The following is a 14,486-nucleotide window of genomic DNA, read 5'->3' as shown; positions in this document are numbered from 1 at the left end:
CATTTTCAGCAATGACTGAAGTTTTCTGGCCATGGACGTCTCCATCGCTGGTCTCCTCCGGTGTGAGGCTTTCAGCCATCGCTGTTCTATCGCTGGTCTCCAGTGGTTAGCACTGTACAGCGGCTCAATGGTTAGCGCTGCGTGGGGGCTCAGTGGGTTATCACTGCACAGAAGCTCAGTGATTAGCACTGTGTAGGGGCTTAGGGGTTAGCACTGTACAGCGGCTCAGTGGTTAGCATTGTATGGGGGCTCAGTGATTAGCACTGTGCAGCGACTCAGTGGTTAGCACTGTATGGAGGCTCAGTGGTTAGCACTGTATGCTGGTTCAGTGGTTAGCACTGTATGCTGGCTCAGTGGTTAGCACTGTATGCTGGCTCAGTGGTTAGCACTGCATAGTGGCTCAGTGGTTAGCACTGTGTGAGGGCTCAGTGGTTAGCACTTTACAGAGTCTGAGTGGTTAGCACTGTATGGTGGCATAGTGGTTAGCACTGTATGGTGGCTCAGTGGTTAGCACTGTACAGCGGCTCAGTGGTTAGCACTGTATGGAAACTCAGTGGTTAGCACTGTACGGTGGCTCAGTGGTTAGCACTGTATGGGGGCTCAGTGGTTAGCACTGTATGCTGGTTCAGTGGTTAGCACTGTATGCTGGCTCAGTGGTTAGCACTGTATGCTGGCTCAGTGGTTAGCACTGCATAGTGGCTCAGTGGTTAGCACTGTGTGAGGGCTCAGTGGTTAGCACTTTACAGAGTCTGAGTGGTTAGCACTGTATGGTAGCATAGTGGTTAGCACTGTATGGTGGCTCAGTGATTAGCACTGTACAGCGGCTTAGTGGTTAGCACTGTATGGAAACTCAGTGGTTAGCACTGTACAGCGGCTCAGTGGTTAGCACTGTATTGATGCTCAGTGGTTAGCACTGTACGGTGGCTCAGTGGTTAGCACTGTATGGGGACTCAGTGGTTAGCACTGTATGCTGGTTCAGTGGTTAGCACTGTATGATGGCTCAGTTGTTAGCACTGTATAGTGGCTCAGTGGTTAGCACTGTGTGAGGGCTCAGTGGTTAGCACTTTACAGAGTCTGAGTGGTTAGCACTGTATGGTGGCATAGTGGTTAGCACTGTATGGTGGCTCAGTGGTTAGCACTGTATGGAAACTCAGTGGTTAGCACTGTACAGCGGCTCAGTGGTTAGCACTGCATGGAGGCTCAGTGGTTAGCACTGCACGGTGGCTCAGTGGTTAGCACTGTATGGGCACTCAGTGGTTAGCTCAGTTGCTTTGCTGCTCTGGGATTCTGGGCTCAAATCCCACCAAGGACGACATCTGCAAGGTGTATGTATATTCTCTCTGGTTTTCCTCCCACACTCCATAGATAGTGAATCTAGATTGTGAGCCCCGATGGGGACAGTGATGGTGATGTTTGTGCAGCGCTGTGGTATATGATGGCGCTATGTAAGTGAGGAAGAGAAATAAATATTGATCTTGTATTTGTGTTCTATAATGGAGCAGCCGTCGCCGTGTGATAATCGTGTATTCATGGCGTCTTCCCCCAACACTGGGATCAGTCATTGGCTGGGGGGACAGTTTGGGATGTTGGGGTCATTGATTAGCGCACACGTGCCTCTACCCAGGGGTCCCACAAGGGCAGGACATTACAAGACCCCTGAAAAGCAGCGTCATTCCTGAGGCTTGTCCCAACCATCTGTCTGCTGCATTGTGTGGCGGCTCCGCTCCCAGCTGGCGAGCGGTGACCGCAGGATTGGGGGCTTTAAATATGGCATCGCCTGCTGATTGGCTGCAGAAGATGCCGATCCAATGAGGATGAGGAGGGCAGGGGAGATGTGACTAATGGCGGAGCCTTCACTGTCACTGATTAAATCAATCCAGCTATTTATGTCCATTGTTGTCGCCCCCGATACTAATTACTACTGGGGCGTCCGCCATGTGCGCTGCGTGCTGGAATCGCAACAATGTGTGCCAGATAATAAAGCTGCTGCTACAAATACAGTGACTGTTACCAATCCCGCCACACTGTGCACTAATAGTACTAATATCACTGTTACTAATCCCGCCACACTGTGCACTAATAGTACTAATATCACTATTACTAATCCCGCCACACTGTGCACTAATAGTACTAATATCACTGTTACCAATCCCGCCACACTGTGCACTAATAGTACTAATATCACTGTTACTAATCCCGCCACACTGTGCACTAATAGTACTAATATCACTATTACTAATCCCGCCACACTGTGCACTAATAGTACTAATATCACTGTTACCAATCCCGCCACACTGTGCACTAATAGTACTAATATCACTGTTACTAATCCCGCCACACTGTGCACTAATAGTACTAATATCACTATTACTAATCCCGCCACACTGTGCACTAATATTACTAATATCACTATTACTAATCCCGCCACACTGTGCACTAATAGTACTAATATCACTGTTACTAATCCCGCCACACTGTGCACTAATAGTACTAATATCACTATTACTAATCCCGCCACACTGTGCACTAATATTACTAATATCACTGTTACTAATCCCGCCACACTGTGCACTAATAGTACTAATATCACTGTTACTAATCCCGCCACACTGTGCACTAATAGTACTAATATCACTGTTACTAATCCCGCCACACTGTGCACTAATAGTACTAATATCACTGTTACTAATCCCGCCACACTGTGCACTAATAGTACTAATATCACTATTACTAATCCCGCCACACTGTGCACTAATAGTACTAATATCACTATTACTAATCCCGCCACACTGTGCACTAATATTACTAATATCACTATTACTAATCCCGCCACACTGTGCACTAATAGTACTAATATCACTATTACTAATCCCGCCACACTGTGCACTAATATTACTAATATCACTGTTACTAATCCCGCCACACTGTGCACTAATAGTACTAATATCACTATTACTAATCCCGCCACACTGTGCACTAATAGTACTAATATCACTATTACTAATCCCGCCACACTGTGCACTAATAGTACTAATATCACTATTACTAATCCCGCCACACTGTGCACTAATAGTACTAATATCACTATTACTAATCCCGCCACACTGTGCACTAATATTACTAATTTCACTGTTACTAATCCCGCCACACTGTGCACTAATAGTACTAATATCACTGTTACTAATCCCGCCACACTGGGCACTAATATTACTAATATCACTGTTACTAATCCCGCCACACTGTGCACTAAAAGTACTAATATCACTATTACTAATCCCGCCACACTGTGCACTAATAGTACTAATATCACTATTACTAATCCCGCCACACTGTGCACTAATAGTACTAATATCACTATTACTAATCCCGCCACACTGTGCACTAATAGTACTAATATCACTATTACTAATCCCGCCACACTGTGCACTAATATTACTAATTTCACTGTTACTAATCCCGCCACACTGTGCACTAATAGTACTAATATCACTGTTACTAATCCCGCCACACTGGGCACTAATATTACTAATATCACTGTTACTAATCCCACCACACTGTGCACTAATATTACTAATATCACTCACTAATCCCGCCACACTGGGCACTAATATTACTAATATCACTCACTAATCCCGCCACACTGTGCACTAATATTACTAATATCACTATTACTAATCCCGCCACACTGTGCACTAATATTACTAATATCACTCACTAATCCCGCCACACTGGGCACTAATATTACTAATATCACTCACTAATCCCGCCACACTGTGCACTAATATTACTAATATCACTATTACTAATCCCGCCACACTGTGCACTAATATTACTAATATCACTCTTACTAATCCCGCCACACTGTGCACTAATATTACTAATATCACTATTACTAATCCCGCCACACTGTACACTAATAGTACTAATATCACTATTTCTAATCCTGCCACACTGGGCACTAATAGTACTAATATCACTATTACTAATCCCGCCACACTGTGCACTAATATTACTAATATCACTGTTACTAATCCCGCCACACTGTGCACTAATATTACTAATATCACTATTACTAATCCTGCCACACTGTACACTAATAGTACTAATATCACTATTTCTAATCCTGCCACACTGGGCACTAATAGTACTAATATCACTATTTCTAATCCTGCCACACTGGGCACTAATATTACTAATATCACTATTACTAATCCCGCCACACTGTGCACTAATATTACTAATATCACTGTTACTAATCCCGCCACACTGTGCACTAATATTACTAATATCACTGTTACTAATCCCACCACACTGTGCACTAATATTACTAATATCACTAATACTAATCCCGCCACAATGTGCACTTATATTACTAATATCACTGTTACTAATCCCGCCACACTGTGCACTAATATTACTAATATCACTGTTACTAATCCCGCCACACTGTGCACTAATATTACTAATATCACTAATACTAATCCCGCCACAATGTGCACTAATATTACTAATATCTCTATTACTAATCCCACCACACTGTGCACTAATATTACTAATATCATTGTTACTAATCCTGCCACACTGTGCACTAATATTACTAATATCACTGTTACTAATCCCGCCACACTGTGCACTAATATTACTAATATCACTGTTACTAATCCCGCCACACTGTGCACTAATATTACTAATATCACTAATACTAATCCCACCACACTGTGCACTAATATTACTAATATCACTGTTACTAATCCCGCCACACTGGGCACTAATATTACTAATATCACTAATACTAATCCCGCCACACTGTGCACTAATATTACTAATATCACTGTTACTAATTCCGCCACACTGTGCACTAATATTACTAATATCACTAATACTAATCCCCCACACTGTGCACTAATAGTACTAATATCACTAATACTAATCCCGCCACACTGTGCACTAATATTACTAATATCACTAATACTAATCCCGCCACACTGTGCACTAATAGTACTAATATCACTAATACTAATCCTGCCACACTGTGCACTAATATTACTAATATCACTGTTACTAATCCCGCCACACTGTGCACTAATATTACTAATATCACTGTTACTAATCCCGCCACACTGGGCACTAATATTACTAATATCACTAATACTAATCCCGACACACTGTGCACTAATATTACTAATATCACTGTTACTAATCCCGCCACACTGGGCACTAATATTACTAATATCACTAATACTAATCCCGCCACACTGTGCACTAATAGTACTAATATCACTAATACTAATCCCGCCACACTGTGCACTAATATTACTAATATCACTAATACTAATCCCGCCACACTGTGCACTAATATTACTAATATCACTAATACTAATCTCGCCACACTGTGCACTAATATTACTAATATCACTGTTACTAATCCCGCTACACTGGGCACTAATATTTCTAATATCACTAATACTAATCCCGCCACACTGTGCACTAATATTTCTAATATCACTAATACTAATCCCGCCACAATGTGCACTAATATTACTAATATCACTAATACTAATCCCGCCACACTGTGCACTAATATTTCTAATATCACTAATACTAATCCCGCCACACTGTGCACTAATATTACTAATATCACTGTTACTAATCCCGCCACACTGGGCACTAATATTACTAATATCACTAATACTAATCCCGCCACACTGTGCACTAATATTTCTAATATCACTAATACTAATCCCGCCACACTGTGCACTAATATTACTAATATCTCTATTACTAATCCCGCCACACTGGGCACTAATATTACTAATATCACTAATACTAATCCCGCCACACTGTGCACTAATATTTCTAATATCACTAATACTAATCCCGCCACACTGTGCACTAATATTACTAATATCACTGTTACTAATCCCGCCACACTGTGCACTAATATTTCTAATATCACTAATACTAATCCCGCCACACTGTGCACTAATATTACTAATATCACTGTTACTAATCCCACCACACTGTGCACTAATATTATTAATATCACTGTTACTAATCCCGCCACACTGTGCACTAATATTACTAATATCACTGTTACTAATCCCGCCACACTGTGCACTAATATTACTAATATCACTGTTACTAATCCCGCCACACTGTGCACTAATATTACTAATATCACTCACTAATCCCGCCACACTGTGCACTAATATTACTAATATCACTGTTACTAATCCCACCACACTGTGCACTAATATTACTAATATCACTAATACTAATCCCGCCACACTGTGCACTAATATTACTAATATTACTGTTACTAATCCCGCCACACTGTGCACTAATATTTCTAATATCACTAATACTAATCCCGCCACACTGTGCACTAATATTACTAATATCACTGTTACTAATCCCGCCACACTGTGCACTAATATTACTAATATCACTGTTACTAATCCCGCCACACTGTGCACTAATATTACTAATATCACTGTTACTAATCCCGCCACACTGTGCACTAATATTACTAATATCACTGTTACTAATCCCGCCACACTGTGCACTAATATTACTAATATCACTGTTACTAATCCCGCCACACTGTGCACTAATATTACTAATATCACTGTTACTAATCCCGCCACACTGTGCACTAATATTACTAATATCACTGTTACTAATCCCGCCACACTGTGCACTAATATTACTAATATCACTAATACTAATCCCGCCACACTGTGCACTAATATTACTAATATCACTGTTACTAATCCCGCCACACTGTGCACTAATATTACTAATATCACTGTTACTAATGCCGCCACACTGTGCACTAATAGTACTAATATCACTAATACTAATCCCACCACACTGTGCACTAATATTACTAATATCACTAATACTAATCCCGCCACACTGTGCACTAATATTACTAATATCACTGTTACTAATCCCGCCACACTGTGCACTAATATTACTAATATCACTGTTACTAATCCCGCCACACTGTGCACTAATATTTCTAATATCACTGTTACTAATCCCGCCACACTGTGCACTAATATTACTAATATCACTAATACTAATCCCGCCACACTGTGCACTAATAGTACTAATATCACTACTGTTGCTATGCTACCTCCTATCAGTACTAATATCACTGCTGCGTTATCCATTCATAGATTGTAAGCTCTTGTGATCGAGGCCTCACTCTTCTGGTATCTGGTGAATTGTGTGACTTAGTAATATCTGATATTAGCTGCACCGTCCCCTCTGAATTGTAAAGTGCTGCGGAATATGTTGGCGCTATAGAAATAGAAAATATTATTATTTGTGATATTACTACTCTAACATTATCCGCTATTCCTAATATTACTAGCTCATTATCTAATACTAATACTAATATTATTACTGATTCATTCTGTCACTGATATTACTGCTAATACCACTGCTATTATCATTACCTCTTCATTATCTGCAGCTGATATTATACCCGCCACCATCGCTACTGATTACACACCAGGATCGACTTCTATAATAAACCTGATCCTGGCAGGTTTTTCCTGCGCGCACGCTGAGGGGCGCACTCTGAGGGGCGCACGCTGAGGGGCGCACTCTGAGGGGCGCACTATGAGGGGCGCACGCTGAGGGGCGCACGCTGAGGGGCTCACGCTGAGGGGCGCACGCTGAGGGGCTCACTATGAGGGGCGCACGCTGAGGGGCGCACGCTGAGGGGCGCACGCTGAGGGGCGCACGCTGAGGGGCGCACTCTGAGGGGCGCACTATGAGGGGCGCACGCTGAGGGGCGCACGCTGAGGGGCGCACGCTGAGGGGCGCACGCTGAGGGGCTCACGCTGAGGGGCGCACGCTGAGGGGCGCACGCTGAGGGGCGCACTATGAGGGGCGCACGCTGAGGGGCGCACGCCGAGGGGCGCACGCCGAGGGGCGCACGCTGAGGGGCGGGGGTGGACACAGTCAGATTAGGGCCCCTGTATAAGACCAGTACAGGGGCCCTTTGCAGTGTAATAGTTTACTATAATGCACCCTTTATGTGTGTGTGACAGAACTGAGCCCGGGGGTGCAGGGGCCTCCCAGCGGCAGCGCATATTTAATCTGGATGTGCATCCTCAGACACACAGTCAGTTGAAGTGTATTGCTGTGCAGAGACCCACCGAGTCCCTCCACGGCAATACAAGCTGCCGGCAAAACAGTAGCAGTAGCTGATGTCAGTGTGCCTGTGCCTGTGACGTCATACACCGCCCATCACTTTGATGCGGAAGTCAGTTACCAGCTTCAGAAATGGACGCCACATGCTGGGGGAGGGGAGGGAAGTTGAGTGGAATCGTATCTTATATTTATATACATCAAAAAACAGTGTCAGAATGGGAGACATACATAATGTATACCAGGAGGGGCCTAGGATGGGGGACATATATGCCAGGATGGGGGACATATATACCAGTAGGGGCCCAGGATGGGCTATATATTTACACCAGGATGGGGGCATGTTTATCAGGATGGGTCCATGATTGGGAATATATATACCAGGATGATGGCATATATAACAGGATGGGGACTATATAAACCAAGATGGCGACTTTTTTTACCAGAATGGGGAACATATATCCTAGGATGGGTCACATATATATATATATATATATATATATATATATATATATATATACACACACCAGGATGGGGGCATGTATATCAGGATGGGTCCATGATAGGGAATATATATATATATATATATTATACCAGGATGCGGACTATATATGCCAGGATGCGGACTATATATACCAGGATGGGGACATATATACTAGGATTGGGACTATATAAACCAGTATGGGGACTATATACCAGGATGGAGACATATACACCAGTATTAGGACATACAGTATATACTAGGATAGGGACATTATACCAGGATGGGGACATTATATCTGGATGGGGAACATATATAACTGGATAGAGGACAAATATACCAGGAAGGGGACTATTTATATACTAGGATGGGGGTTATATATATATATACCAGGTTGAGGACATTATACCAGGAATGAGAACATATATAATAGGATAGGGGACATATATACCTGGATGGGGGACACATCTATTAGAATGCTATTAGGGCTCATACATCTGACCAATATGGAGGGGGGGGGGCAGGTCCAAATGTCGCCCATGGGACTCCAGTTCCGCTCCGGTGTCCTCCGCTGAGCAGGGATCTGTCCTTTGTGCAGTGATTTGTTGTGATAATCTGTCCATCATCACCCTCGGTCCATTGTCTTCAGCTGCAGGACGCGTGCCCATTGTCCGCCCGGTAGCGTCTGTTGGTGGTGCTCAGTGTAAGTGGCTTTGCTCTGTCCCCGGGGTACTCGGAAGCCCCATCTGCCTCCTACAATGACAGACCCCAGGTCACCGAGACCAGTTTGAATATTGCACTGAGCGCTGATTGGTCGCAAGCTCGGGCTACACTCAGGATCAAAAATGGATCTAATATGCGAAAAAATGAGAATTTGTACCTTGTGGATCATCTGATGTCACATCAAAGATTCAACCGTGACTCAAAACTCCAACAGCAAGAAGAAAAGTCCAACTACACAAGGGAATCTCACCAATAACACGAGGGAATCTACTAATCATCAATAACACAGGGAATCTACTAATCATCAATAACACAGGGAATCTACTAATCATCAATAACACGAGGGAATCTACTAATCATCAATAACACAGGGAATCTACTAATCATCATCAATAACACAAGGGAATCTACTAATCATCAATAACACGAGGGAATCTATTAATCATCAATAGCACAAGGGAATCTACTAATCATCAATAACACGAGGGAATCTACTAATAATCATCAATAACACAGGGAATCTACTAATCATCAATAACACAAGGGAATCTACTAATCATCATCAATAACACAAGGGAATCTACTAATCATCATCAATAACACAAGGGAATCTACTAATCATCAATAACACAAGGGAATCTACTAATAATCATCAATAACAAGAGGGAATCTACTAATCATCAATAGCACAAGGGAATCTACTAATCATCAATAACACGAGGGAATCTACTAATCATCAATAACACAGGGAATCTACTAATCATCAATAACACGAGGGAATCTACTAATCATCAATAACACAGGGAATCTACTAATCATCAATAACACGAGGGAATCTACTAATCATCAATAACACGAGGGAATCTATTAATCATCAATAACACGAGGGAATCTACTAATCATCAATAACACGAGGGAATCTACTAATCATCAATAACACAGGGAATCTACTAATCATCAATAACACGAGGAAATCTACTAATCATCAATAACACGAGGGAATCTACTAATCATCAATAACACGAGGGAATCTACTAATAATCATCAATAACACAGGGAATCTACTAATCATCAATAACACAAGGGAATCTACTAATCATCATCAATAACACAAGGGAATCTACTAATCATCAATAACACAAGGGAATCTACTAATAATCATCAATAACAAGAGGGAATCTACTAATCATCAATAGCACAAGGGAATCTACTAATCATCAATAACACGAGGGAATCTACTAATAATCATCAATAACAAGAGGGAATCTACTAATAATCACCAATAACACAGGGAATCTACTAATAATCAGTGCCTTCAGACTGCTTCTTATAAACTTTGAGTCTGATTTTCTATGCTCATAATGTAGTAAAGAATAGAGGAAAAATCCAAGTAGTGAAAAATTCTAAGAAATATCTGCAATTCCAGCACTGATTTCATTTCAGGGCAGCATAATGGCTCAGTGGTTACCATTGTATAGTGGCTCAGTGGTTAGCATTATATAGTGGCTCAGTGGTTAGCACTACAGTCTTGCAGCGCTGGGGTCCTGGGTTGAAATCCCACTAAGAACACGATCTGCAGGCAGTGTTTATGTTCTCCCCGTGTTTGCGTGGGTTTCCTCCGGGTTCTTCCCACACTCCAAAGACATACAGATAGGGAACCTAGATTGTGAGCCCCAATGGGGACAGAGTTACTGATGTATGTAAAGCGCTGTGGCATTAACAGCACCATATAAATGAATAAATGTTATTATTATTATATATTTTCCTTGTGGTTATTGTGGTGTAGCCATGACCTCCATATTAACCCTTTCGGTCGGCCGCATTACACTGTTATGGTGTAGCCATGACCTCCATATTAACCCTTTCGGTCGGCCACATTACACTATTATGGTGTAGACATGACCTCCATATTAACCCTTTCGGTCGGCCGCATTACACTATTATGGTGTAGACATGACCTCCATATTAACCCTTTCGGTCGGCCCCATTACACTATTATGGTGTAGCCATGACCTCCATATTAACCCTTTCGGTCGGCCCCATTACACTATTATGGTGTAGACATGACCTCCACATTAACCCTTTCGGTCGGCCACATTACACTATTGTGGTGTAGACATGACCTCCACATTAACCCTTTCGGTCGGCCCCATTACACTATTATGGTGTAGACATGACCTCCATATTAACCCTTTCGGTCGGCCCCATTACACTATTATGGTGTAGACATGACCTCCACATTAACCCTTTCGGTCGGCCACATTACACTATTGTGGTGTAGACATGACCTCCACATTAACCCTTTCGGTCGGCCCCATTACACTATTATGGTGTAGACATGACCTCCATATTAACCCTTTCGGTCGGCCCCATTACACTATTATGGTGTAGACATGACCTCCACATTAACCCTTTCGGTCGGCCCCATTACACTATTATGGTGTAGACATGACCTCCACATTAACCCTTTCGGTCGGCCGCATTACACTATTATGGTGTAGACATGACCTCCATATTAACCCTTTCGGTCGGCCCCATTACACTATTATGGTGTAGACATGACCTCCATATTAACCCTTTCGGTCGGCCCCATTACACTATTATGGTGTAGACATGACCTCCATATTAACCCTTTCGGTCGGCCGCATTACACTGTTATGGTGTAGCCATGACCTCCATATTAACCCTTTCGGTCGGCCGCATTACACTATTGTGGTGTAGACATGACCTCCATATTAACCCTTTCGGTCGGCCGCATTACACTATTGTGGTGTAGCCATGACCTCCATATTAACCCTTTCGGTCGGCCGCATTACACTATTGTGGTGTAGACATGACCTCCATATTAACCCTTTCGGTCGGCCGCATTACACTATTGTGGTGTAGACATGACCTCCATATTAACCCTTTCGGTCGGCCACATTACACTATTGTGGTGTAGACATGACCTCCACATTAACCCTTTCGGTCGGCCACATTACACTATTGTGGTGTAGACATGACCTCCACATTAACCCTTTCGGTCGGCCACATTACACTATTGTGGTGTAGCCATGACCTCCACATTAACCCTTTCGGTCGGCCCCATTACACTATTATGGTGTAGACATGACCTCCATATTAACCCTTTCGGTCGGCCCCATTACACTATTATGGTGTAGACATGACCTCCACATTAACCCTTTCGGTCGGCCCCATTACACTATTATGGTGTAGACATGACCTCCACATTAACCCTTTCGGTCGGCCGCATTACACTATTATGGTGTAGACATGACCTCCATATTAACCCTTTCGGTCGGCCCCATTAAACTATTATGGTGTAGACATGACCTCCATATTAACCCTTTCGGTCGGCCCCATTACACTATTATGGTGTAGACATGACCTCCACATTAACCCTTTCGGTCGGCCCCATTACACTATTATGGTGTAGACATGACCTCCACATTAACCCTTTCGGTCGGCCGCATTACACTATTATGGTGTAGACATGACCTCCATATTAACCCTTTCGGTCGGCCGCATTACACTGTTATGGTGTAGTCATGACCTCCATATTAACCCTTTCGGTCGGCCGCATTACATTATTGTGGTGTAGACATGACCTCCACATTAACCCTTTCGGTCGGCCCCATTACACGATACCAAACATATTGATTTTTTTTCATATTTTAGTGATTACTGGTGAGCTGGATTTTTTTTTCCACGCTGCCATCGTGTTGCCGGAGGGAATGCAGATTGTGATGCCCCCCAGGATTTCAACATTTAAATGCCCTTGTCAGAGGTTGAGATTGGCATTTAATTGGTTAAACAGCAGAAATTAAAAATCGTTCTCCTCGCTGCTGTCAGTCAGGTGTCGGCTGTATGACGCAGCTTTTGAGTGCACTCCATATATATTGCACACTATGGCTGAGAGGCTCTAGCTACTTAAGGCACCCTCCCACTAGGGCAGGTGCTGGCGGAACATTGTCAGTTAGTGTTTGTCTATCTAGCTAGTTGTCAGGCCCTGTATACCCTGTGCCCGATATCTGTACCTGCTTCACCTGCTTTTCCTGCCGTAGCCATGGTACCCGTCTGTACCAGCCATTGTGTCCGCACCAGAGACTGCATCTGTCCATACCTGAGTCTGTCCCTGCCCTGGGGGTCAGCGGCCACAGTCCCGGACACTGCCCTGGCAGTGGCACCTGGTGTCTACCGGCAGCCAATCCCATCCTCACCATCTGAGGCCTGGGCATATACCCGGTAGCCGCTAAGTAAGTCCCTCCCACATCAGCCCCCTTTGGTCCCGTGGGCCCACCCCTGCTTGCCGCCTTCACACCAGCGAGTGTTACATTGCTCCAACCCAAATGTGTTTTATGACAACATTAACTGCAATTCATGGTGATTTCATGAGCAGAAGATAACACATTCTCAATTCCATCCAAGATGTATTTAAAAAAAGAAATAAAATGTAATAAATAAATCCATTTCAGCGTTTCCTGCTGCCCGGATCGCGCCTCATTCATCACTTGTGACATAATCTGTGTCAGGGCTTGATATATAACAAGTGAGTGAAACATAAATTAACCAAACCCTGTAATAAAGTGACACTCAGTTTACAACGTCCATCACTTAAAGGGAATCTGTCAGTATCTTTTTGCTATCTCATCTGAGAGCAGCAAAATGTAGGCAAAGAGGTCCTGAATCCAGCGATGTGTCACTTAGATTACTAAGTGCAGCCGTTCTGACACAATCAGAATGTTTAGATTTAGCAATGTAGGAGAGCTGAGAAAGCTGCCCCACCCACACCACAACTGTCCCCGCCCACACCACAGCTGTCCCCACCCACACCACAGCTGCTCCTGTCCATACCACAGCTGACCCTGTCCATACCACAGCTGTCCCCACCCACACCACAGCTGCCCCTGTCCATACCACAGCTGTCCCCACCCAGACCACAGCTGCCCCTGTCTATACCACAGCTGTCCCCACCCACACCACAGCTGCCCCTGTCCATACCACAGCTGTCCCCACCCAGACCACAGCTGCCCCTGTCTATACCACAGCTGTCCCCACCCACACCACAGCTGCCCCTGTCCACACCACAGCTGTCCCACTCACACCACAGCTGCCC

At 43.6% G+C, this 14,486-nt stretch overlaps 1 protein-coding gene across 1 annotated transcript in view; it reads right to left on the bottom strand.

Annotated features, from left to right (window-relative positions):
- The window catches only part of LOC142250979 (uncharacterized), a 30,326-nt gene extending 16,835 nt beyond the window's left edge, over positions 1 to 13,491 (bottom strand). Inside the window, exons 1-4 of the mRNA XM_075323430.1 lie at positions 13,408 to 13,491; positions 2,926 to 3,239; positions 2,611 to 2,685; positions 2,282 to 2,370 (exon numbers count right to left, since the gene is read on the bottom strand). Of these exons, the coding sequence (XP_075179545.1) occupies positions 2,282 to 2,370; positions 2,611 to 2,685; positions 2,926 to 3,239; positions 13,408 to 13,491 (562 nt within the window). The remainder of the gene's footprint in view (positions 1 to 2,281; positions 2,371 to 2,610; positions 2,686 to 2,925; positions 3,240 to 13,407) is intronic.
- Positions 13,492 to 14,486: the final 995 nt, after the last annotated feature.

Source organism: Anomaloglossus baeobatrachus, chromosome 9 (assembly GCF_048569485.1).
Source record: "Anomaloglossus baeobatrachus isolate aAnoBae1 chromosome 9, aAnoBae1.hap1, whole genome shotgun sequence".
NCBI classification, from domain to species: domain Eukaryota; kingdom Metazoa; phylum Chordata; class Amphibia; order Anura; family Aromobatidae; genus Anomaloglossus; species Anomaloglossus baeobatrachus.
This window is presented reverse-complemented; position numbering and strand designations above follow the sequence as displayed.